The 26938-nt window shown below is 40.3% G+C and overlaps 1 protein-coding gene across 1 annotated transcript in view; it reads right to left on the reverse strand.

The window, feature by feature from the left end:
- Positions 1-26938, reverse strand: part of TMEM131 (transmembrane protein 131) — a 175551-nt gene that overhangs the window by 91302 nt on the left and 57311 nt on the right. The window contains exons 3-4 of the mRNA XM_040267617.1: positions 23058-23098; positions 9795-9863 (exon numbers count right to left, since the gene is read on the reverse strand). Of these exons, the coding sequence (XP_040123551.1) occupies positions 9795-9863; positions 23058-23098 (110 nt within the window). The remainder of the gene's footprint in view (positions 1-9794; positions 9864-23057; positions 23099-26938) is intronic.

Genomic DNA, 26938 nt, shown 5'->3' on the forward strand with positions numbered 1-26938 from the left:
AGACAAAGAAGAAAAAGGGGAAAGAAAAGAAGGAGAGAGAAAGGTAAGGGAAAGGGGAAGAAGGTAGAATTAAAGAATACATTTAAACAAAATGGATGAAAACAAAGAGAGCCTACTTTTGAAGAAAGTTAATTTGATCAAGCATCAAAGACCTAGAGGACAGCAGGGATGAGCAGGGTAATAAGAGGACTCAGGCCATGGAGGGTTAGTCAGCAGCCACAGAACTAGAGTTGTGTCTTTGCTGAAGGACGGGAAACCATCTTGGAGACCCTGGTCGACAACCTGGAGTGGTAAATTTCATCCAACTCAAAAGTTCTTCCAGATACCGTAAAGGGTGTTTTGAAATGAAGAGTGACTTCTGGTTTAGCAAAAATGACCACAAGCAGTAAAAATAGTTCACAGAAACAAAAGGCAAAAACTTTAGTGCATAAGTAAAAGTACAGTACAGTGAGCAATGATTTCTGGTTACTTAACAATTTCTGGGGGAAAAAAAATGTTCGGTTAAGGGTACTTCTCAAGTCTTAAAATTACTCAGACATATGAAGCTAATGAAACATTTACAGCATGGGCATTAATTACATCTGCACATAGTTGGATCAAGAAGAAAAAGTATAGCAAATGTTTACTGAAGTCCAGCAAAAGCACTTAAAAACAAAACAAATTTAACTGTAGCAGAAGCAATCAGCAGACAATCTTGTTGGACTTGAAGATAACATATGGCGTGTATTAAGTATGAAATACAGGCTAAATATGTAAAGATAAATAGTGCGTATCACGAATTTGAGCAATCTCTGGGAGACAGTGGAGGACAGAGAAGCCTGGCAGGTTATAGTCCCATGGGGTCACAAAGAGTCAGATACAACTTAGCAACTGACCAACAACAAACTCATCTTGATAGTCTGGTCTAGGAGGAGAACAGACGTCAAAAGAAACAATTAGAACAGTAACCAATGCTTTGACAGAAGTTAGTAGAGGATGTCAAGTGGAATGAAGAATTCAGCTCTAGTTTTGATGCCTGATTACAAATAGTTTTCAAGTCCCACAATGTCCCTCCACCTTATGCCCCATATCCGGGTAAGCCTAAAGGAAAGCCTGTATAGTTTCTCTCTTAGATCTATTGAGAAATTCAGACATGTAAGTCCACCCAGCCTCATCCCCTAACCACACGATTCAAGCCAGTCTCCTTTCTCTGCTCTTTCAAGCCATTTTTCATGGGACTACCCTGCTCTCCCCAGAAAGTTTTACTGCATGCTCAGTCGCTAAGTTGTATCCAACTCTTCACAACCCCAAGGATGGTAGTCTGTGAGGCTCCTCTGTCCATGGAATTCTCTAGGCTACTAGAGTGGGTTGCCATTTCCGCCTCCAGGGGATCTTTCCAAACCAGGGATGGAACCCATGTCTTTTGCATTAGCAGGCAGATTCTTTACCACTGAGCCACCCGGTGAATTAGCCTTGACACTAACCCAGCTTTGGGGTGGGGATCCAACCCAGCTCAGTGGAGTGAACACAACAGCGCAGAGGCAGTGAGGGGGGCAGTTCCTTACTCTGCTAGGCAGGCTGGGGAAGGCATGTTTTAGAGAGGATGCCTTCAGAAGGTCATCAGCGGTTCTCCAGGCCAGGGAAGTTGTGATGGACTGCAGCTGGAGCTGCTGCCCACAGCAGACTACTCTTTCTCTGAGAGAAACCCTGATAATTACAGAGACACCCCCGGAAGACACATCCACTACCAAACACTGTCCTTGTCTGAGGGGTAGGGTGGGTGGCTACTTCACCTGTGCCAGGGTGATGACTGTTCTACTCTGAGATTTTTCAAAGTAAAAGAAGCTTTATTATTCCCTGTGGAGGGAGGCTACAAGAGCAGTCAGTCGATTTGTTCCCGTCATTGCAGGAAAAAGATACAGGCGGTGAGACAGAAGCAGCCGACAGCAAGTGACGGGAGATAAGGGACAGGGAGAAGGGCCTGGGTACTGGATAACGTGCATCCTGCTGTTCCCAGACCCCACTGCGACTCTGAACTTTCTACAGATATATTATGGTCCTTGAAATTCCTTCTAGTATATCCTCATCTTTGCCTCAACTCATTGCAGTTAGATTTCTATCACTTCAAACCAAACAACTACAGCACCGTAGCTGACCAAAATAGAGGAATTACGGCACTCTGTAATTCTTGTTCATTTTCTTAGAATACCAATAATGAGCTTTCCTGGTGGCTCAGGTGGTAAAGAATATGCCTGCAGTGTGGAAGACCTGGGTTGGGAAGATGCCCTGGAGTAGGCCATGGCAACCCACTCCAGTATCTTGCCTGGAGAACCCTCATGGGCAGAGGAGCCTGGCAAGCTTGGTGCTATGGTTATGAAGAATGCCCTTACATGTGGAGATGTTTGCCAAAACCAACAGGGATGAAATATTATGTCTGCTACAAGTGATCTTAAAAAAACACCAATACAGTATACTAACACATATATATGGAATTTAGAAAGATGGCAATGATGACCCTGTATGCAGGACAGCGAAAAAGACACAGATGTGTATAGCGGACTTTTGGACTCAGAGGGAGAGGGAGAGGGTGAGATGATTTGGGAGAATGGCATTGAAACATGTATAATATCATGTAAGAATCGAACTGCCAGTCTATGTCCGATGCAGGATATGGCACGCTTGGGGCTGGTACACGGGGATGACCCAGAGAGATGTTGTGGGGAGGGTGGTGGGAGGGGGGTTCATGTTTGGGAACACTTGTACACCCGTGGTGGATTCATGTCAATGTATGCCAAAACCAATACAGAATTGTAAAGTAAAAATAAATAAATTTAAAAAAAAAAGAAAGAAAAAAATAAAATAAATAAAAAATCAATAAAAATATGAACATAGGAAGGTTTTTAATTACAGAATTTAGTTTAAGAATATATTTACTATCTGTTCTACTTTTCTGTATGGTTGCATGAAACCATCCATGAAAAATTCCTTTCCGAGAGTGGAGCCTCTTAAAGTATGTATAACACATCTGGAGCTTTCAAAGAGAGTTTGGTCCTTGCGTTCGCTAAGAGACTCCCAACAACAGCTGGATCTATGATTGCCCTGCTTCCTTGGAATCCAGTCCAAGGCAACTGTCTCTTCCTGGGTACCTGCCCTTGTACACTGTGGGCCTGCTTAACCAGCTCCCACAATTATATGTCAATTCCTCAAAAACTCTACATACATAAACACATACAGTCATATACTCTCTCTCACACATATAAAAATCTCTGACTGGATCTGTTCCTCTGACTGAATCCTAATACACCTGTTCACATTTGCTCCCAACTCCTTCAGTTCAGTTCAGTCACTCAGTCGTGTTCGACTCTTTGAGACCCCATGAATCGCAGCACGCCAGGCCTCCCTGTCCATCACCATCTCCCGAGTTCACTCAAACTCATGTCCATCGACTCTGTGATGCCATCCAGCCATTTCATCCTCTGTCATCCCCTGCTCCTCCTGCCCCTAATCCCTCCCAGCATCAGAGTCTTTTCCAATGAGTCAACTCTTCTCATGAGGTGGCCAAAGTACTGTAGCTTCAGCTTTAGCATCATTCCTTCCAAAGAAATCCCAGGGTTGATCTCCTTCAGAATGGACTGGCTGGATCTCCTTGCAGTCCAAGGGACTCTCAAGAGTCTTCTCCAACACCACAGTTCAAAAGCATCAAGTCTTCGGCGCTCAGCCTTCTTCACAGTCCAACTCATATCCATACATGACAACAGGAAAAACCCTAGCCTTGACTAGACGGACCTTAGTCGGCAAAGTAATGTCTTTGCTTTTGAATATACTATCTAGGTTGGTCATAACTTTTCTTCCAAGGAGTAAGTGTCTTTTAATTTCATGGCTGCAATCACCATCTGCAGTGATTTTGGAGCCCAAAAAAATAAAGTCTGACATTGTTTCCACATCTATTTCCCATGAAGTAATGGGACCGGATACCATGATCTTCGTTTTCTGAATGTTGAGCTTTAAGCCAACTTTTTCGCTCTCCTCTTTCACTTTCATCAAGTTCCTCTTCACTTTCTGTCATTAGGGTGGTGTCATCTGCATATCTGAGGTTATTGATATTTCTCCTGGCAATCTTGATTCCAGCTCGTGTTTCTTCCAGTCCAGCATTTCTCATGATGTACTCTGCATATAAGTTAAATAAGCAGGGTGACAATTTATAGCCTTGACATACTCCTTGTCCTATTTGGAACCAGTCTGTTGCTCCATGTCCAGTTCTAACTGTTGCTTCCTGACCTGCATACAGATTTCTCAAGAGGCAGATTAGGTGGACTGGTATTCCCATCTCTTTCAGAATTTTCCACAGTTTATTGTGATCCACACAGTCAAAGGCTTTGGCATATTCAATAAAGCAGAAATAGATGTTTTTCTGGAACTCTCTTGCTTTTTCCATGATCCAGCGATGTTGGCAATTTGATCTCTGGTTCCTCTGCCTTTTCTAAAACCAGCTTGAACATCAGGGAGTTCACGGTTCACGTATTGCTAAAGCCTGGCTTGGAGAATTTTGGGCATTACTTTACTAGCTCCCAACTCCTACTTCTACTGATTCACTTCTGTGAGATCCACTTTACAAGATAAAAACAAACTCTGTTCAGGGCTCTCAGGTTGGACCCAGAAAAGTCTAAATTAAGGATAGAATTTGTTTTTCATTTTGACTTCTGGCAGCAGCATATAAATGTGTTGCTTTGGGAAGCAGTCCAGTGTGACTGTGTTGTCCCTAAGAGTGCACATGTGGCTTCATGCACTCTTCTTCACTGTATGACCCGACCCTTGTCTGTCCTGGGGTTCATCTGTCTGTTCGCACATGTTCACCACAGCATCAACAGCTGCTCTCAGCTCAGGACATCTCCAGTTCTCTGGGGTCAGCACCAGTCTCTTAAAGAAATCTCATTTATTTCCTCTCTGGTTGTACATCAATTCACTGACTCCTATCAGTTCTCTTTGTACATGACACTCAATTATTCTCTAGACTAAATCTTAACTAAAAAGGTTTCACATTTTGGATATCTTTTCATCTCATAATTTTGGACTCTCTTCTGAAAGTCATGGCTGTGTTTAAAGCATTAGTTTCAGTACTGATTACAAAACAAAAAGTTTAAAACAATAAATGAATTTTTTAAATGCATACATACAATTTGCTGTTTATGCAATTTTTAAAATGCATACATAAAATAAAATTTGATGGAATCAAAAAAGGCATGGTATATTATGTTTAGAAAGCAGCTCATAAAATAGTTTATGTTCAGAAAATATTGTTATATTTCGTAACTCAATAAATAAATTCAGATACACAGAAAAAGGACTTAAAGGATAAAAGTTCAGTGGTAATGTTCCTGAGTGGCTGGATTACTGGTAATTTTTTTCTTCCTTCTCTTAATAAGCATTTTCTAAGTTTACTACAGTGAACATGTATGGCTAGCACATCAGGCAAAACCCCAGCAAATTCTGTAGTAGTGATTTAATAATCTGTGGTCTAGAACAGGAATTCACTAGCTCTTAAGGATCCAGATATGGACTTCGAGAGGGATGGCTATAAAACCCTTGAACATGTATGTAAAATATTATTTTGTGTGTATGTAAGCATTGGGGAAAGGAAGGGAAGAGGTTGCCACAGCTTTCATCCGTTCTTAAAAAAAAACACCACCATGATCCCAAAAGGGTTAAAACTAGTCTAGAATTTTGCTCGACTTTATCTCAATTTCTTCTATTTGGAGGATGGTGCATTAAAGTGCGGAGTGACAGATAATCTGAAACAGGCACTACCAATTCCGATTCAGGTATTTAGTATACCTGAACATTTCTTTATCTTAAAGGATTTGTGAAATTTTTAAAACTCCCTACACCCGTGGTGGAATCATGTCAATGTATGGCAAAACCAATACAGAATTGTAAAGTAAAATAAAAAATAAATTAAAAAAAACACATAAATCACTTAAAGGCCAAAAAAAAATAAAAAATAAAGTGAAAAACACTGGGTCTAACTTCTGAAACAATCTCTCTAGAATGGTTATTGTTAAGCTTTTCAAAGTAAGAAAACTCACTACATTAGATTTTAAGTTTTGCTACTGTCCATCGATCTCCTCTGGCTCATGGTATCATCATAAACATGGCCCTTGCCACAGTCCTAGACTGGAGCTCATCAGCCCCTCTTCTGATTCACTCAGGAGAAGAACAAACTTAAAGACAATTTTACTCATTATTGTTTTTAAAATAATGAACTCTCTTGCTAAAGATCAAAGTGCATGGCATGTTTCATTAAATATCTTGCATTTGACAGAAGGAGACTGGATCACATTAAGAACCCTATGTTTTCTTGCCTCAACATTGTACCTCAACCTTTTTACAGGACAAGAACAAGAGTGATGTATTTCCTATCTGAACATTATGGTCTTTAAGTCCAATACCCACAAGTCAGTTTTACTCTTCATATAACGACTATTTGCAAACACTGATTCCATCTAACAGTACAGAAGGAAGCATACAAACTTCTCTTTATCCCCTCCAAGATCCATGATCTTTGTAAGAATATAAACACCTGAGAAGATGGAGTTGCCAGCAGATAGCTCTTCTGCTAACTGTTCTACCATGGTTCTATACCAGTATGACTGATATATTCAAGTATTCTAGGTTTGAGAATGCAAAGAAATTATTTAAATTTAATGTCTTTACTAGTAGAAAATGGTTAAGGACAACTCTGACAACATTAAAAAGAAATGACAGTTTTCATTTATTGACTCAATAGTTCTGCGTACAGTTCCTATTACCTTTCCCTTTAAGTTATTTTCTTCTCATAAATGCTGAGAGGGTATAGAGGAAAGGGAGGCCACTTACACTGCTGGTGGAAATGTAAATTAGTATAGCTACTAGTAGGCTCCTTAAAAAACTAAAAATAGATCTACCATATGATCCAGCAAGTCCATTCCTGGGCATATATATCCAGAGAAAACCATAATTCATAAAGATATCTGCACTCCAATGTTCACTGTAGCACTATTTACAATATCCAAGACATGGAAGCAACCTAAATGCCCATCAGCAGAGGAGTGGATAAAGAACATGTGGTACACATATACATGGCATATTACTCAGTCATAAAAAAGCGAAACAATGCTATTTGCAGCAACATGGATGGACCTAGAGATTATTACAGATTGCCATACTGAGTGAAGTCTGAGAAAGACAAATTATCATATGGTATCCCTTATATGTGGATCTGAAAAAAATGGTACAAATGAACTTATTCATAAAACAGAAACAGAGTAACAGATGTAGAAGAAAAATTTACAATCACCAGGGGGAAAAGAGGGGATAGGATAAATTGGGAGATTGGGACTGAGGTATACACACTACTATATATAAAACAGATGATAAGGAATTAATAAGGACCTACTTTTTCACTCTCCTTTCACTCAATATCAATAACCTCAGATATGCAGATGACACCACCCTTATGGCAGAAGATGAAGAGGAGCTAAAAAGCCTCTCGATAAAAGTGAAAGATGATGCTGTGAAAGTGCTGCACTCAATATGCCAGCTAATTTGGAAAACTCAGCAGTGGCCACAGGACTGGAAAAGGTCAGTTTTCATTCCAATCCCAAAGAAAGGCAATGCCAAAGAATGCTCAAACTATCACACAATTGCACTCATCTCACATGCTAGTAAAGTAATGCTCAAAATTCTCCAAGCCAGGCTTCAGCAATACGTGAACCGTGAACTTCCAGATGTTCAAGCTGGTTTTAGAAAACGTAGGGGAACCAGAGATCAAATTGCCAACATATGCTGGATCATCAAAAAAGCAAGAGTTCCAGAAAAACATCTATTTCTGCTTTATTGAATACGCCAAAGCCTTTGACTGTGTGGATCACAATAAACTACAGACGGAAAATTCTGAAAGAGATGGGAATACCAGATCACCTGACCTGCCTCTTGAGAAACCTGTTTGCAGGTCAGGAAACAACAGTTAGAACTGGACATGGAACAACAGACTGGTTCCAAATAGGACAAGGAGTACGTCAAGGCTATATATTGTCACCTTGCTTATTTAACTTCTATGCAGAGTACATCATGAGAAACGCTGGACTGGAAGAAGCACAAGCTGGAATCAGTTTTGCTGGGAGAAATATCAATAACCTCAGATATGCAGATGACACCACCCTTATGGCAGAGAGTGAAGAGGAGCTAAAAAGCCTCTCGATAAAAGTGAAAGAGGAGAGTGAAAAAGTTGGCTTAAAGCTCAACATTCAGAAAACGAAGATCATGGCATCCGGTCCCATCACTTCATGGCAAATAGATGGGGAAACACTGAAAACAGTGTCAGACTTTATTTTTCTGGGCTCCAAAATCACTGCAGATGGTGACTGCAGCCATGAAATTAAAAGACGCTTACTCCTTGGAAGAAAAGTTATGACCAACCTAGATAGTATATTCAAAAGCAGAGACATTACTTTGCTGACTAAGGTCCGTCTAGTCAAGGCTATGGTTTTTCCTGTGGTCATGTATGGATTTGAGAGTTGGCCTATAGAGAAAGCTGAGCACAAAAGACTTGATGCTTTTGAACTGTGGTGTTGGAGAAGAGTCTAGAGAGTCCCTTGGACTGCAAGGAGATCCAACCAGTCCATCCTAAAGGAGACCAGTCCAGGGTGTTCATTGGAAGGGCTGATGTGGAAGCTGAAACTCCAGTACTTTGGCCATCTGATGCGAAGAGCTGACTCACTTGAAAAGACTCTGATGCTGGGAGGGATTGGGGGCAGGAGGAGAAGGGGACGACAGAGAATGAGATGGCTGGATGGCATCACCGACTCGATGGACATCGGTTTGGGGGGACTCTGGGAGTTGGTGATGGACAGGGAGGCCTGGCGTGCTGCGGTTCATGGGGTCGCAAAGAGTTGAACACAACTGAGCGACTGAACTGAACTGAACTGTATAGCACAGGGAACTCTACTCGATACTCTGTAATGCCTAAAAGAGCAAAGAATCTAAAAAAGAAAGGATATATGTACATGTGTAACTGATTCACTTGGCTGTACACTTGAAACTAACACAACATTGTAAATCAATCTTACTCTAATAAAAATTATAAAAAAAAAGAAAGGCAAATAAAAAAATTTAAGTTAAAAATAATCGTCTTCTTCTGTTTACTTATCGGAGTAGCATTACTCTAGTAGTTGTATCATTTAAGATGTTCTCTTTTCCTAATTGCTAAATTGAGTTGGAACCAAATATGGGTTGAAGACCTGTCTTCCCCTCAGGGTACCTGAGATGTGCAAAACCTGAGACCCAGAGGTAGAAGGTAAGCAGAACCATGTTTTGAGGAAGTAATTCTGTTCTTGAACCACAGCTTCCTTTAGGATCTGCTTTTGTTTGGCTTCCTGGGTTGGTGATAATATTATTTATTTGAAGACATATAAAAGTTTGTACCTTAAAAGTATATGTATCAAACGAATTAATATATTCTTCTATATCCACAAGGAAAAAATGTTAAATAATAAAGATGGAAATTAAGTGCTAATCAGAAAGGTAACCCTAAGTTTAATGTTGCTTCTAAAGATAGGATCCTCTGAACAAAAGACTTCAAAAGTTAAGAGTATATGCTAGACTCATAATAGATACTTTCTATGTTCAAACTGTACTCAAGGTTATTTACTTTCCTGATGACTTGAACATGTAACTTTATCATTCAAGATATCACAGGCAAAAGGCAAGACACATGCTTGCATAAAATACATATAATGGTTTAATGGAAAACTGTGGTTAAAAAAAAACTTTGAACTTACTGTTCATGGAAATCCAGCATTGGTGGCTCAAATCGTATAGGTCTGCAGTTACCCCGGTACAGAGATATACTGTAAATAAAAAGAAAACAGCGTTAAGAAGCAATTTTTCAAACTATATATTTCCCCAAACCAAAGTCAGACACTTGAGTTTTTTTCATGACAGAGTATCTAGAAAAATGGAGTCTAACGTATTAGAAATATGTGCTACTTTTTATATTAGAATAAATAAATAAATGCATGTTTTTGTTTTTTAAAGTATCTTTCCTATTCAAAGGTATATGGAAACAGAAAATACTCCAGAAGACTGCTGAAATTTATTTGGCTGATGTAACTGATAACTATATACCTTATATGTTCATTTGGGTTTTCTGATAGAGGTACAATGAACAGTAGTTAACACAACTAACTGTACCTGGAGGCAATATATATAGAAAAAAACCCTGTGATCCCATTTTAACTAAAGTGGCAAAGAACTAAACAAAAATCAATTTGGGGACAGAAGTTTCTAGGAACTGAAATGAATCTTTAATCTGAGAGTTCAGGACATACTGACCTATGACGTCTTGGCCTAAATATTTGAGTATCATTTCTAACTATTTCACTTGATATTAGAACTTCTCACTAAAACAGATCCCTGACTAGCAAACCTATTAGACATTACCACAACCAAATATTGATGCAAAGTATAAATGACTTTGGTGGGGGTGATCCACGTACCTGAAGTTATCTGTTTACAAACTAAGAAAGTGAGAAAGTTGGCCACTAAAGTTTCTAAATAGTAGATTATCTTTCTGTTGCATTTTAAGAAATGACGGAGGGGCAAAACTTATTTTTGTGAGACTACTTTATTTCATTACCTCCGTAATTCAGAAGAGCACAAGCTTCAAATGATAGAGCAATTTCATTTGGAAATACATTAGAAATTAACAAGGACATACAGAAAATGTAGAAAATCTAGCTTTAACTCAATTCAATAAAGATTAAATATTCTAAGTAGTGGAATAATTGAGCTTAAAGAAATAAGATTAAAGGTGTTTTTGGTCTCACCAATTAAGACCATTACTCTGTGCTGCTTGATAATCTTTTACATGTGTTGAGCATTAAAGATGACAAACACAAGAAGGAAAAGATCAAATGTAAGATTATACTTTACTAGAGCACAAAACTAAAGACACTGGGACAATGAGAGCACAATTCCTCACAAGATAGCTGCCACCTTATAGCTAGAGGTACAAAATCTATCCCCTGTTGATTTCTGCCCTTCTTAAAAAACATACTATAACAAGAATACTCTTCTGCTCCCTTAAAATAATGATACTGATCAGTTCACCAGTTTTAACAGTATGAACCTCAAACTTACGTAAATCTCCATCCAATCAAGAAAAAAGTGCAATGTAAAAAGTAACTGTGTAAGTCATTAATTCATATATATTAACACTGTTGGAAGCTAGAGATACACTGTTAGAAACGAGAGATACAAAGGAGATTAAGACATTTTTTTTCTCTCACAGAACCGAGAACTGCAAGTGGAAATGTCTAAAGTGGTCAGGGAAGGGGGGCAGAAAAGTGCACACCCCATTCACTTGACACAAATAGCCTGAATGTCAGGGGCCGTCTAGTGGCTGGGGCTATGGGAACACGGCACAGAGCCTGTTCTCATGGCACTAACACCCCAGTAGGAAAAACAAAAGTGGAACGTATCACGTGATGATGCCCAACATATAAAGACAAATCAAACACAGCAGGAAACAGAGACAGTCTCTCTGAGGAGGGACACGAGTTGAGACCGGAGAGGTGAAGATCGGAGGAAGAAAGCAGGGGTGTCCTTGGCGTACTGAGGAACAGGGAGGCTGAAGCGGCTGGAGTGCTGGAAGCAGGGGGAAGAGACCAGAATTGAGATCAGAGAGCTACAGAGGCCAGGTCTCATTGTAGGAATTTGGATTCTATTCCCAGTTTAACAATAAGCCTCTATATGTTTGAAGCAAGGAAGTAACATGACCTTTAAACTAACACATTTAAAAGGTCAATTCCGGCTGCTGTGTGAAGAAGATTGCAGGAGCCCAAGAGGGAAGCCCTGTAGTTGTTCAGAGAAGGGGGGGACAGTCACTGTAGGCCAGGGTGACGACAAGAGGTGGTGGTGGAAGCTGCAGATACCATGCTGAGGGACTGACTGTGGAGAGTAAGGGAAAGGAGACAGGCATCAGGATGACTTAAGATTCTGGCTGGAGACACTGGATCCTCAGCCATGACACGAGAGAGTGGGCTGGAAGCAGGGAAGGGTAGTGGGTAGGCATTCAGGAGGATTGTTTCAGACATTTACACTTACCTAGACGGATTTGTCAAGTACGCAGATATTAGTAGATATACATGGTTATTGCTTTATACTAAAAAGTTACTGATTGAGGGAAGTGATCTTAAACCTAGTCATTTTGGTGAGTCAATTCTAACAATCTACAGATTCTCTTAGACTTTCCCCTGCCATTGTATGTGGTGTTGCTAAAATGACCACTATCTTGGATTATCTCTATATACAAATCACCTGCAAGTAACAACAATTCTATTTCTTCCTTTTAAATCCTCGGACCTTGTTTTCCTTTGTTATGCTTCACGTGGACTAAGACCTACCATAAAATGTTCCAAAGAGGTGGTGTCCAGCAATTGTTACTGTGACATTTATAGGATGCTCCCAGAATATGAGATAGAGAGAACAATATATAAAAGACGATTACCTCATAAATAAATGTGTATTTTCAAGACAACAGCAGATCTGTATCTAAGGAACAATTTAACAGTTGAGTGGGTACAACACAAATTGTCATAGGCATATAAACTTATTTTAACAAAACCAAAAATCCAACAACATAGCTGTTGTGTACCCACAGCTGATTGAAATGGTTGCTACTGTTTATTTAGAATGGCCATGACACTGCTGAGTGCTTTAAAAAGCAAGTGTCTACGAATCCATAAGGTTGAAAAATAAACTGGAGAAGCAGTATGAAAAATGGTGCCCTTCGTCACTTCCAAAGAAACAGAATCTGAGACATTAAATAAGTAATACATGATCTTATGCTTTCTGCAGTGATTGCATTTGTTTTGGAAGCCTCAATAAAATTTTTTATTTTCATGAAACTATAACTGCTTATTTCGAGATAAGGAGATGAATAAGGGCTATTTTCTGACTTCAAATGAGAGAACAACTGGAGAGATACAAGAAATCTATGTTTCTTGGTGAACTGTCAAGGTCAAAGTTAAGCATACAGTTCAGTTCAGTCGCTCAGTCATGTCCGACTTTTTGCGACCTCATGGGCTGCATGCCAGGCCTTCCTGTCCATCACCAACTCCCAGAGTTTACCCAAACTCGTGTCCATTGAGTCAGTGATCCCATCCAAACATCTCATGCTCTGTCATCCACTTATGCTCCTGCCTTCAATCCTTCCCAGCATCAGGGTCTTTTCAAATGAGTCAGCTCTTCGCATCAGGTGGTCAAAGTATTGGAGTTTCAGCTTCCACCTCAGTCCTTCCAATGAACATCCAGGACTGATCTCCTTTAGGATGGACTGGTTGGATCTCCTTGCAGTCCAAGGGACTCTCTAGACTCTTCTCCAACACCACAGTTCAAAAGCATCAATTCTTCAGCACTCAGCTTTCTTCACAGTCCAACTCTCACATCCATACATGACCACAGGAAAAACCATAGCCTTGACTAGATGGACCTTTGTTGGCAAAGTAATGTCTCTGCTTTTCAATATGCTATCTAGGTTGGTCATAACTTTTATTCCAAGGAGTAAGTGTCTTTTAATTTTATGGCTACAATCACCATCTACAGTGATTCTGGAGCCCAAAAAAATAAAGTCAGCTACTGTTTCCCGATCTATTTGCCATGAAGTGATGGGACCAGATGCCATGATCTTTGTTTTCTGAATGTTGAGCTTTAAGCCAACTTTTTCTCTTTCCTCTTTCACTTTCATCAAGAGGCTCTTTAGTTTTTCACTTTTTGACATAAGGGTGGTGTCATTTGCATACCTGAGGTTATTGATATTTCTCCCAGCAATCTTGATTCCAGCTGGTGCTTCCTCTAGCCCAGCATTTCTTATGACGTACTCTGCATATAAGTTAAATAAGCAGGGTGACAATATACAGCCTTGACGTACTCCTTTTCCTATTTGGAACCAGTCTGTTGTTCCATGTCCAGTTCTAACTGTTGCTTCCTGACCTGCATACAGATTTCTCAAGAGGCAGGTCAGGTGCTCTGGTATTCCCATCTCTTGAAGAATTTTCCACAGTTGATTGTGATCCACACAGTCAAAGGCTTTGGCGTATTCAATAAAGCAGAAATAGATGTTTTTCTGGAACTCTCTTGCTTTTTCCATGATCCAGCGGATGTTAGCAATTTGATCTCTGGTTCCTCTGCCTTTTCTAAAATCAGTTTGAACATCTGGAAGTTCACGGTTCATGTATTGTTGAAGCCTGGCTTGGAGAATTTTGAGCTTACTTTACTAGCGTGTGAGATGAGTGTAATTGTGTGGTAGTTTGAGCATTGTTTGGTATTGCCTTTCTTTGGGATTGGAATGAAAACTGACCTTTTCCAGTCCTGTGGCCACTGCTGAGTTTTCCAAGTTAGCTGGCATATTGAGTGCAGCACTTTCACAGCTTCATCTTTAGGATCTGAAATAGCTCAACTGGAATTCCATCACCTCCACTAGCTTTGTTCGTAGTGATGCTTTCTAAAGCCCATTTGACTTCAAATTCCAGGATGTCTGGCTCTAGGTGAGTGATCACACCATGGTGATTATTTGCATACAAGACCTTCCTAAATAAAGCATACAGTACCTTCTGAGAGCTTTGGGAATGTGCGTGAACTATGACATTTAAAATGTTTTCCTAGGGGTAATTACTACCTAAACCAAAGGTACTCTTTGGCCCAGTATTTCTTAACGAATGATTTGTGGTCTACCTAGATCTTAATCATGTAGGATGCTTGTAGAAATGCAGATAAAATTCCAGGGCTCTGCACCTCTGGAATCTGATTGGTTACTTCTAGTATGGAGCCCAGAGAACATCCCTGGACCACAGAGGAAAAAAAGAAAGAAAAACTCAAAAACAAACAAAACCCCCAGTGTATTAGAACGGTAAGAGAAAAGGCCGCAATCTGCTCATATCGCCTCCTTATTGCCGGGCTGCGGCAGCGCTGCACTGAGAGGGCCCCTGTACCGCAGTTTCTCTAGGGCAGGGGAGAGCCCAAGGGAGACAGTGAGCTTCCCTAGTGCTGTGGGGAGATGAAAGGGCATCCAGGGTTCTGAGGCCCAAAGAACCCCACATAGGCTGAACTTGAAAAGGCACATTATGATTAACTTGTCAAAAGTCAAAGAGAGAATCTTGAAAGCAGCAAAAGCAACACATCACATACAAGGAGCACACCCCACCACATATGACTCCAGTAGCCCCTCAGCTGTGGCTTCATTTTCTGCAGTTTCAGTTACGTGCATCCAACTGCGGTCTGAAAACACTAAATGAAAAATTCCAGAAATAAAGAATGCTTAAGTTTTAAGCTGCACATCTCTCTGAGGAACATGATGCAACTTCGTGCTGCCTGGCTGTGCCCTGAGACATGACTCCCCTTTGTCCCTTGTGCCCTTCTGTACATGTGACCCAGCGTCAGTATAGGAAAAAATGGAGTATATTCAGTGTTCGTTACCACCTGCAGGAACAGAGCAGTGTTTGAAATGAATGTCCCACAGATAAGGAGGGGCTACCGTACAAGTGGATTTCCCAATAAAAATTTTGTAAGCAGAGAGACAGTGGAATGACATATTTAAAATACTGAAAGAAAATAACTATCAAACAACAATACAATACCCAGCAAAGCCATCATTCAGAAATGAAGGATAGACTTCACTGAACAAACAAAATTTGGTGGGGGGGAGTAGTTCACTCTAGCCTCTTCTAATAAATATTTCTTTACTTTTTAAAATAAAAGTCATAAACAGACCAATTGAAAAAATTAAAATAAGGTCTGTAAACTAAATACTAGTCTATTTAAATGCTAATTTCCTGATTTTACTGTTATTTATAAAATAATGTACATATTTATAAGAAATATATATTGAAGTTATTAGGGGTAAAAGAGCATCGTGTCTACAACTGAGTCTGAAAAGATTCAGAAAAATAATTACACATATACAAATACAGAGACAGACAGACAGGGAAAGAGAGATGAGGAAAGAAGTGGTGGAGAGGGAGATGATGAATGACCAGGCCAATGTGGTAGAATGTTACTAGGGGAATCAATCTAGGTCAGTAGCACAATTCTTTGTACTATTTTTGCATTTATTTTCTAAAGTCATTTCAAAACAAATCGTTAAAAAATTAAACTGAAAACTACACTACATTTCTTGTAGACAATATATGCTTAGATCTTTCCTTAATATAGTCTGACAATTAGTGTTGAAACCACTCAGAGTTATTGTAATATTTGATATGGTTGGGATTAAGTCTACCACCAAATTACTACAGTCTTCAAGATGTATGCAAAGTGGTCCTATTTTTTGCATATATGTCATTTCATGTACAGCTAAAAGCTCCAGAGCTATAAAATAAGTGTTAAGTACACACCCAAATGAAATCTTTTTAAGAAACAATTTAAGAACATTAACCTTTTCACATAATTTAAAACAGAGATTAGCAAGTTCTGGATCTGACTACAATCTTCTAGATGCTGATGGCTAATCACAGGCAACCAAAATGGCTGTAGTTAGGATTAGTGAAAAGCAAGCTATACAATAAAGAACCTCAACCATCCTATGGAAGGAATGATGCTGAAGCTGAAGCTCCAGTACTCTGGCCACCTCATGCGAAGAGTTGACTCATTGGAAAAGACTCTGATGCTGGGAGGGATTGGGGGCAGGAGAAGGGGACGACAGAGGATGAGATGGCTGGATGGCATCACCAACTCAATGGACGTGAGTCTGAGTGAACTCCGTGAGTTGGTGATGGACAGGGAGGCCTGGCGTGCTGCAATTCATGGGGTCGCAAAGAGTCGGACACGACTGAGCATCTGAACTGAACTGAACCATCCTAAATTTGAAAAGTACTCCCTAGTCCAGTGTTTTTGGCTTTTATCCTAGAGACACCAGGAAACTTAAAGATCAGAAGACTGGTTCTTCTTGTGGACACTGCATATATACACACACACACACACACACACACACAGATACACACATGTATTTCTTCCTACCTAACTGCACACAGTAACAATTCCAGCTGTTAGAACAACACAATATTATAACATCAACACTGTGCCCAACATCAGACACCTGCACTAGCTCTTCATCTGCTGAAACACTCTGCCCTAAGACTTCACCAGGTAGGCTGAAACATCACTTCAGAGAGACCCTCCTTATGGTCAAATCTGAAGAAGTAAGAGAGTCTTGTCTATTCCAGACTTCTCTTGAGCTGACATTTTGTTCATTTACTTGGTGGCTTACGGTTTTCCCCATTAGCACACAGGTTGTACCAGGGCAGGTGTCTTGACTATCTGGTCTATTCAGCTCTGTGGTAGTTTTAAAATATGATCACAGATTCTCTGATAGGCCTCTCTTCAAGTAGTGGGGGCTTAATTCTGCTTTCCCTGGGGGTAACTTCCCAAGAATAAAACATGGTGGAGGTGACTGTGTGTGATTCCAGGACTCAGTTAGAAAAGACACCGTGGCTTTCTCCTTGTGCTCTCTCTTTGATCTGCTCTAGCAACATCAGCTGCTGTAACACATGGCACAGAGGTCCCCATAGTAAAGAATGAAGGTCTCTTGACAACAGCCAGCAAAGAACTGGGGCCTTTTGCTAATGTTTCGTGAGTGAGCCATCTTGGAGAGGACCCACTGGGCCTACATGTTCATATGCCTGCAACTCCAAATGATGTCTCAGCTGAAATCACAGGAGAGACCCTCATGAAGATCCCCAACTACTCAGCCAGAATTGTTCTCAAGTCTCTTACTCACAGAAATAGAAAGATAATAAATGTCTGCCGCTTTAAGCTTCTAGGTTTGGAGGTAATTTATTACAAAGCAACAGACAACAAACACAATGACTGAATCATCAATTCTTACTATAATGCCTGGTGTATGTAAAGATGCCAGTAAATGTTTGCTGAGTGACTGAATAAATTTGCTGAATAACCAACAAAACTGTGGGTGTTAACAAACACACACAGTTCAGTTCAGTTGTTCAGTCATGTCCGACTCTTTGTGACCCCATGGACTGCAGCACGTCAGGTCTCTCCGTCCATCACCAACTCCTGGAGTTTACCAAACTCATGTCCATTGAGTTGGTGATGCCATCCAACCATCTCATCCTTTGTTGTCCCATTCTGCTCCTGCCTTCAATCTTTTCCAGCATCAGGGTCTTTTCAAATGAGTCAGTTCTTCACATCAGGTGGCAAAAGTATTGGAGTTTTAGCTTCCACATCAGTCCTTCCAATGAATATTCAGGACTGATTTCCTTTATGATGGACTGGTTGGATCTCCTTGCAGTCCAAGGGACTCTCAAGAGTCTTCTCCAACACCACAGTTCAAAACCATCAATTCTTCGGTGCTCAGCTTTCTTTATGGTCCAACTCTCACATCCATACATGACTACTGGAAAAATCATAGCTTTGACTAGATGGACCTTTGATGGCAAAGTAATGTCTCTGCTTTTCAATGTACTGTCTAAGTTGGTCATAACTTTTCTTCCAAGAAGCAAGCGTCTTTTAATTTCATGGCAGCAATCACCATCTGCAGTGATTCTGGAGACCAAAAACATAAAGTCTGTCACTGTTTCCATTGTTTCACCATCTGTTTGCCATGAAGTGATGGGACCAGATGCCATGATCTTCGTTTTCTGAATGTTGAGATTTAAGCCAACTTTTTCACTCTCCTCTTTCACTTTCATCAAGAGGCTCTTTAGTTCTTCTTTGCTTTCTGCCATAAGTGTGGCATCATCTGCATATCTGAGGTTACTGATATTCTCCTGGAAATCTTGATTCCAGCTTGTGCTTCCTCCAGTCCAGCATTTCTCATGATTACTGTGCATATAAGTTAAATAAGCAGGGTGACAATATACAGCCTTGACGTACTCCTTTCTTGATTTGGAACCATTCTGTTGTTCCATGTCCAGTTCTAACTGTTGCTTCTTGACCTGCATACAGATTTCTCAGGAGGCAGGTTAGGTGGTCTCGTTTTCTCACCTCTTTAAGAATTTTCCACAGTTTGTTGTGATAAACACAGTCAAAGGCTTTGGCACAGTCAATGAAGCAGAAGTTGATGTTTTTCTGGAATTCTCTTGCTTTTTGGATGATCCAACGGATGTTGGCAATATGATCTCTGGTTCCTCTGCCTTTTCTAAATCCAGCTTGAACATCTGGAAGTTCATGGTTCACATATTATTGAAGCCGGGCTTGGAGAATTTTGAGCATTACTTTACTAGTGTGTGAGATGAGTGCAATTGTGTGGTAGTTTGAGCATTCTTTGGCATTGCTTTTCTTTTGGATTGGAATGAAAACTGACCTTTTCCAGTCCTGTGGCCACTGCTGAGTTTTCCAAATTTGCTGGCATATTGAGTACAGCACTTTCACAGCATCATCTTTCAGGATTTGAAATAGCTCAAATGGAATTCCATCACCTCCACTAGCTTTGTTCATAGTGATGCTTCCTAAGGCCCACTTGACTTTGCATTCCAGGATGTCTGGCTTTAGGTGAGTGATCACTCCATCGTGATTATCTGGGTCGTGAAGATCTTTTTTGTATAGTTCTGTGTATTCTTGCCACCTCTTCTTAATATCTTCTGCTTCTATTAGGTCCATACCATTTCTGTCCTTTATTGAGCCCATCTTTGCATGAAATGTTCCCTTGGTATCTCTCATTTTCTTGAAGAGATCTCCCATTCTACTGTTTTCCTCTCTCTCTCTGCACTGATCACTGAGGAAGGCTTTCTATCTCTCCTTACTATTCTTTGGAACTCTGCATTCAAATGGGTATATCTTTCCTTTTCTCCTTTGCCTTTCATTTCTCTTTTCTCAGCTATTTGTAAGGCCTCCTCAGACAACCAATTTGATTTTTTACATCTCTCTCCTGGGGATGGTCTTGATCCCTGTTTCTTGTACAATGTCACGAACCTCAGTCCATAGTTCATCAGGCACTCTGTCTATCAGATCTAATCCCCTGAATCTATTTCTCACTTTCACTGTATAATCTTAAGGGATTTGATGTAAGTCATACCTGAATGGTCCAGTGGTTTTCCCCACTTTCTTCAATTTAAGTCTGAATTTGGCAATAAGGAGTTCATGATCTGAGCCACAGTCAGCTCCTGGTCTTGTTTCTGCTGACTGTATAGAGCGTCTCTATCTTTGGCGGCAAAGGATACAATCCATCTGATTTTGGTGTTGACCATCTGGTGATGTCCATGTGTAGAGTCTTCTCTTGTGTTGTTGGAAGAGGGTGTTTGCTATGACCAGTGCGTTCTCTCAGCCAAACACTTTTAGCCTTTGCCCTGCTTCATTCTGTACTCCAAGGCCAAACTTGCCTGTTACCCCAGGTATTTCTTGACTTCCTACACTTTTGCATTCCAGCCCCCTCTAATGAAAAGGACATCTTTTTTGGCTGTTAGTTCTATAAGGTCCTGTAGGTCTACACAGAACTGTTCAGCTTCTTCAGCATTACTGGTCGGGCATAGAGTTGGATTACTGTGATATTAAACGGTTTGCCTTGGAAACAAACGGAGATCATTTTGTCATTTTGAGACTGCATTCAAGTACTGCATTTGAGACCTTTTTGTTGACTATTTGTTGACTACTCTGTTTCTTCTAAGGGATTCTTGCCCACAGTAGTATATATAATGGTCATCTGAGTTAAATTCACCCGTATCAATCCTTACTATAATGCCTGGTGTATGTAAAGATCCCAGTAAATATTTGCTGAATGACTGAACAAATACGTTAGGAAACACCCACAACCTACATTCATATAACGTTTTCATGTTTGCAACTGCTGATGCCAAACAAGTCTTCTCATTTGATCCTTACAGCAACCTTACATAAAGCATAACCTTACATCACATATAAGATGTATCAGGCCAAGAAATGATCTTCCCTAGTTTGCAAATGAAAGTTGTGCTCAGAACTTGAGTAGTTTCTCTCAAGGCTACACAGCTGGTGAATACAGAACTCAAGTCTCTTGATGTCTAATCTCCCAACACATGGCTCCACAATCCTAGGAGAAGGCATTAAAAAAGGTGGCTTCATGTTAATAATATTAAACCATTACTGATACTCATCACAACATTCTAGTGTTCAGCAGAAACAAACACTGATAGAACACTATAGGCACATTATCCACCATTATATTATGCAGTCAGCACATTTTTAAACAAAACATTATCAAGTAATTGATAACTGTATTAAAACAAAAGGGTGAGTCAGGAAGGAGAAAAATATAAATAAAAGTATGTTGGAAAATTCTGTCTTTCATAATTCTACTTCCCATGATGCTGAGATCAAATAAGCAGAGCTTATGTCTTTGCAGAAGATCCTGCAAGTCCTTGGGGCTGAAGCAGATGAAAGTGGGAAGGGGGACTAGGCTTTTCATGTGATAAACTTCTCTGGAGCATGGGTTCCGTTTCACTTCCAGACTGAGGGTTTTCACTCAGGACATCACGCACAGGTGACACAAGGAAGGATGGGGCTGAAGCTCTCAGCTTACTAGAAAAGTCACCGAGCAGCACAGGGGCTAAACAGCTGGGACACAAAAAGAAAGAGATCAGTGCAGAAATGGCTGCTGCTGTTTAATCGCTAAATCGCGTCCGACTCTTTGCGACCCCAGGCTCCTCTGTCCATGGGACTTTCCAGACAAGAATAATGGGGTGGGATCCTCCTCCAGGGGATCTCACTGCTCAGGGATCTTACCGCCCAGGAATCAAACCCACGTCTCTTGCATTGGCAGGTGGATTCTTTACTACTGAACCATCAGGAAAGCCGCAGAAATGACTACAGGAGGTCAAAAGACACAGTGTTCATCTCAGCAATCTCTCTGCCAAGTGAAAACTGGTGGGTTCCCCCAAGGAGAACCTGGGGGAAGCAGCACCCCAGACTGGAGACCAGAAGCTGCAGTCAGAAGCTAACTTCACCTCAGCTGTGACTTGGGCCTTGTGGACTGATTTGATGATGAGAGTAAGATGCCACGTGAGGCACACAAATGTGTCTTAGGCCCCCTGATTCCCTACAACTAAGCCTTGAGGCTTCTATCATCTGATTATAATATACTCTTCAAGTAAGCTGCCTTCTTTCACAAAGTGGATGCGTTTTGTCATTTCATCCATACCTGTGCTTTATAAGCTCATCAGAAGCAGTGTCTCCACTGTCCTTCAAGACGTCTCGAGGAAGGGAGTGTATCCTCTGCCCCAGCACAGGGCAGACTAACAGTCGGCCATGTAGATGCTCCCCCTGCTTCCTACGGTATACGCTCCCTTGTGACAACTTGCCTTCCCTGGCTCCTCTGCTCCTCTTTCAAAGCACTTCCCCCTCTAATTCTGAACTAACACTCTATATTTCTCTTCCTGCTAAAAGAGAAAACAGTGAATGCTGAAGGATTCCGTTATAAAAATATCAAAGAGAATGCAATACAGGGCTAGTAAAGATAAGGAATTCTGTCTGAAACTCTGCCAGTCTAACCTTGGTTAGCACATTTCTTGGTTCTAAGACTTAGAGTCCTCATGTATCAAACAAGGGGGCTCAACGAGACAACCAGTTAGGGTCTCCTGAAATGAGAACTCTCTCTCACTACAGGACAACCTCCTCCTCTAGGGGCCTGCAAGCAGACCCCTGATGATAACTGAAGACAGAAGCGCAGTCCATAAGAAGTGGCTGGACCACAGGAGACGTCATTAGGGAGCTGTAAAGCAAGGGGTGTTTCAGCTACAAGTAAACCAAAGCAAGGGGTGTTTCAGCTACAAGTAAACCACTCTGTATGTGATGACATGCAAGCTCAGATTTAAACCTGGTTTTCCATATGCAATACTTGAAATACATGATATGATGTGATTTATAATCTGCTTTTCCTTCTTCACCAAACAAGTACGAGAGAAAAGGACAGCAGGAATCCCCCCAGAAAGAATGAAAAGTATGTCAGTATCTTAGTGAATATATGAAACTTTATATATTTAAAAAGCAGTTATCATCCAATTAAAAATAAATCTTATAAAAGAAGAAAAAGAAATACATGTATATTACTTCCTTACCTTTTCTGTTGGTATGAACTGAGTCCAAGTGTTGTCTCAGTCTGTGAAGGAAGAAAATGATGGTGAGAAAACAGAAACCAAATGTTTATACTACAGACATACAGAATATCCACATATTTTATTACAGCTTCAACTTTGATTTTATACTCACTTTCAGGTTACATCTGATCCCTAAATCATGTGAAATGAACCGTCACACCATTATTATTCAAATGAGAGAACAATTTGGATTAAATTTTAAACAGACATGGAAATAATACAAAGTACCGATATTTGATTTTTAGAAGTTTGCCAAACCAATACATTCTATAAGAAGAGTCCCCTGTGAGGCTGCATGCATCTCTCACTGTTCACTGCTTCCCAGCTGTATTTAGGAACTGGTGTACTATGGTTCCTGCCACCACGGAGCTTGAGGTATTGGGGGAGTCAGTCATTTTAAAACTAAACAAATACATATTTGTACACTGAATCAAGGACTTCAGAAAGTTGCTGTGCAATTGGAAAGACACTATGAAAGAAAATAAATAGGTAACATGCTTAAATATGTCACAAGGGAGGCCTGTCTCCAAGAGATAACATTTATACTGAAGAGCGGGATTGTGTGGCAGTGGAGAAAACAGCACCTGCAAGGGTCCTGGTACAGGGAAGAGCATGGGTGCTCAAGACAGATGGCAGATTCACCTGGCTGGAGCTTAGAGAGAAGAGGGAGAGAAGCAGCAATGAGGCTGCAGGCAAGGCAGCACCCTGTTATGTTGTGCCCTGGTAAGAAGTCTGGGTCGTGTTGTCCTCTACATGCAGTACAAGGGGTCTGAAGTTGTAGGAGACAGAGACAGACATGGTCCAGACGACCTGAGTGCTACGGACATTACTCTGGCTGTAGTGTAGGAAATGGATAGAAGAGCCAGCAATCACGATTCTAGGTGTATACCCAAAAGAACTGAAAAACAGAGAGCAGGGACTGAACAGGCATTTAGACACCCATGGTCAGCAGCATTATTCACAACTACAGCACATGGAAGCAACCCATGTGTCTATCGACGGATACATGAAAGAAAAAACAAAATGTGGCTTACACATACAAAAGAATACTGTTCAGCCTTGAAAAGGAAGGAAATTCTGATACACACTACTATCTGAATGAACCCTGAAGACTAAGTTGACACTTAGGCTACATGAAACAAGCCAGGACAAAAACGACATGAGCTCCTCAGAGCAATCAAAGTCAGAGACAGACAGTGGAATGCTGGCTGCCACGGGCTGCAGTAAAGGGAACAGGGAATCATTTAATGGGCACAGTTTCAGTGAATAAGAAAGTTCCAGAGCTAGATGGTGGTGATGCAGAAACAAACATATACATACTTAACAACGCTAAACATATACATACTTAACAACGCTGAAATATACACCTAAATATGGTTAAAACTGTAACTTTATGTTATGTATATTTTACTACCAAAATAAAAAAAGCTACAGTAATCAAACCAGTGTGGCACCGGCAGAAAGACAGACAAACAGATCAATGGAACTGGAGAAGGGTCAAAAGTGAACTCACATTTATGGTCAACTTGATTTTCAACAAAGGAATCAATGTAATTCAACAGAGAAACATGTATCTTTTCAACAAATGGTGCTGGAACAGATGGACAAAGCTGTGTGGAAGAAAATGAGCTTTTTAGCCTTGTATTGGGCGTCCCTGTGGCTCAGATGGTAAAGAATCTGCCCGCAATGAATGAGACCTGGGTTTGATCCCTGGGTTGGGAAGGTCCCCTAGAGAAGGAAATGGCAACCCAATCCAGTCGTCTTGCCGAGAGAATTCCCTGGACAGAGGAGCCTGCCAGGTTACAATCCATGGGGTCACAAAGAGTCGGACATGACTGTCACTTTTCACTATCCTTGTATCATGGATTCAGATTAATTTTAGATAAATCACAGTTCTAAGCATAAAATTATAAAGCTTTAACAGAAAAACAGGAGATTATCTTTGCAACATTCTAATAGACAAAGATTTTCTGAACAGTATAAAAAAAACACCACTAGTCATCGAAGGAAAAAAAAATTACACATTGGACTTCAGTGAATTTTTGAAAATATGCTCACCAAGAGACATTGTTACAAAAATGAAAAAGCAATTCACATACTGAAGAGAAAATATTTGCAAACCACCTATTTGATGAAGGACTTGTATCCTGAACATATGGCGAACTTATGAAGCTGAATAATAAGAAAACTACTCAATATTTTAATTTTATTTTTCATTAAAAAATTTTTTTACTTTTACTTTACAATACTGTATTGGTTTTGCCATACATCAACATGAATCTGCCACGGGTGTACATGAGTTCCCAATCCTGAACCCCCCTCCCACCTCCCTCCCTATACCATCTCTCTGGGTCATCCCAGTTCACCAGCCCCAAGCATCCTGTATCCTGCATCAAACCCAGACTGGTGATTTGTTTCTTACATGATATTATACATGTTTCAATGCCATTCTCCCAAATCATCCAACCCTCGTCCTCTCCCACAGAGTCCAAAAGTCTGTTCTATACATCTGTGTCTCTTTTGCTGTCTTGCATACAGGGTTATCATTACCATCTTTGTAAATTTCATATATATGTGTGAGTATAGTGTATTGGTGTTTTTCTTTCTGGCTTACTTCACTCTGGATAATAGGCTCCAGTTTCATCCACCTCATTAGAACTGATTCAAATGTATTCTTTTTAACGGCTGAGTAATACTCCATTGTGTATATGTACCACAGCTTTCTTATCCATTCCTCTGCTGATGGACATCTAGGTTGCTTCCATGTCCTGGCTATTATAAACAGTGCTGCAATGAACATTGGGGTACATGTGTCTCTTTCAATTCTGGTTTCCTCAGTGTGTATGCCCAGCAGTGGGAATGCTGGGTCATAAGGCAGTTCTATTTCCAGTTTTTTAAGGAATCTCCACACTGTTCTCCATAGTGGCTGTACTAGTTTGCATTCCCACCAACAGTGTAAGAGGTTCCCTTTTCTCCACACCCTCTCCAGCATTTATTGCTTGTAGACTTTTGGATCGCAGCCATTCTGACTGGTGTGAAAAGGTACCTCATTGTGGTCTTGATTTGCATTTCTCTGATAATGAGTGATGTTGAGCATCTTTTCATGTGTTTGTTAGCCATCTGTATGTATTCTTTGGAGAAATGTCTATTTAGTTCTTTGGCTCATTTTTTGATTGGGTCGTTTATTTTTCTGGAATTGAGCTGCGTAAATTGCTTCTATATTTTTGAGATTAGTTGTCTGTCAGTTGCTTCATTTGCTATTATTTTCTCCCATTCCGAAGGCTGTCTTTTCACTTGCTTATAGTTTCCTTTGTTGTGCAGAAGCTTTTAATTTTAATTAGATCCCATTTGTTTATTTTTGCTTTTATTTCCAGTATTCTGGGAGGTGGATCATAGAGGGTCCTGCTGTGATTTATGTCAGAGAGTGTTTTGCCTATGTTCTCTTCTAGGAGTCTTATAGTTTCTGGCCTTATGTTTAGATCTTTAATCCATTTTGAGTTTATTTTTGTGTATGGTGCTAGAAAGTGTTCTAGTTTCATTCTTTTACAAGTGGTTGACCAGTTTTCCCAGCACCATTTGTTAAAGAGATTATCTTTAATCCATTGTATATTCTTGCCTCCTTTGTCAAAGATAAGGTGTCCATAGGTGTGTGGATTTATCTCTGGGCTTTCTATTTTGTTCCATTGATCTATGTTTCTGTCTTTGTGCCAGTACCATACTGTCTTGATGATTGTGTCAGTTCATCTGTTGATGGAAATCTGGATTGTTCCAGTATTGGACCTACTCTGAATAAAGATGCTATAAACATTCTTGTATTTGGACATATGCTTTTGTTTCCCTTG

Source organism: Oryx dammah, unplaced genomic scaffold, assembly GCF_014754425.2.
Source record: "Oryx dammah isolate SB20612 unplaced genomic scaffold, SCBI_Odam_1.1 HiC_scaffold_25, whole genome shotgun sequence".
Taxonomy (NCBI): Eukaryota; Metazoa; Chordata; class Mammalia; order Artiodactyla; family Bovidae; genus Oryx; species Oryx dammah.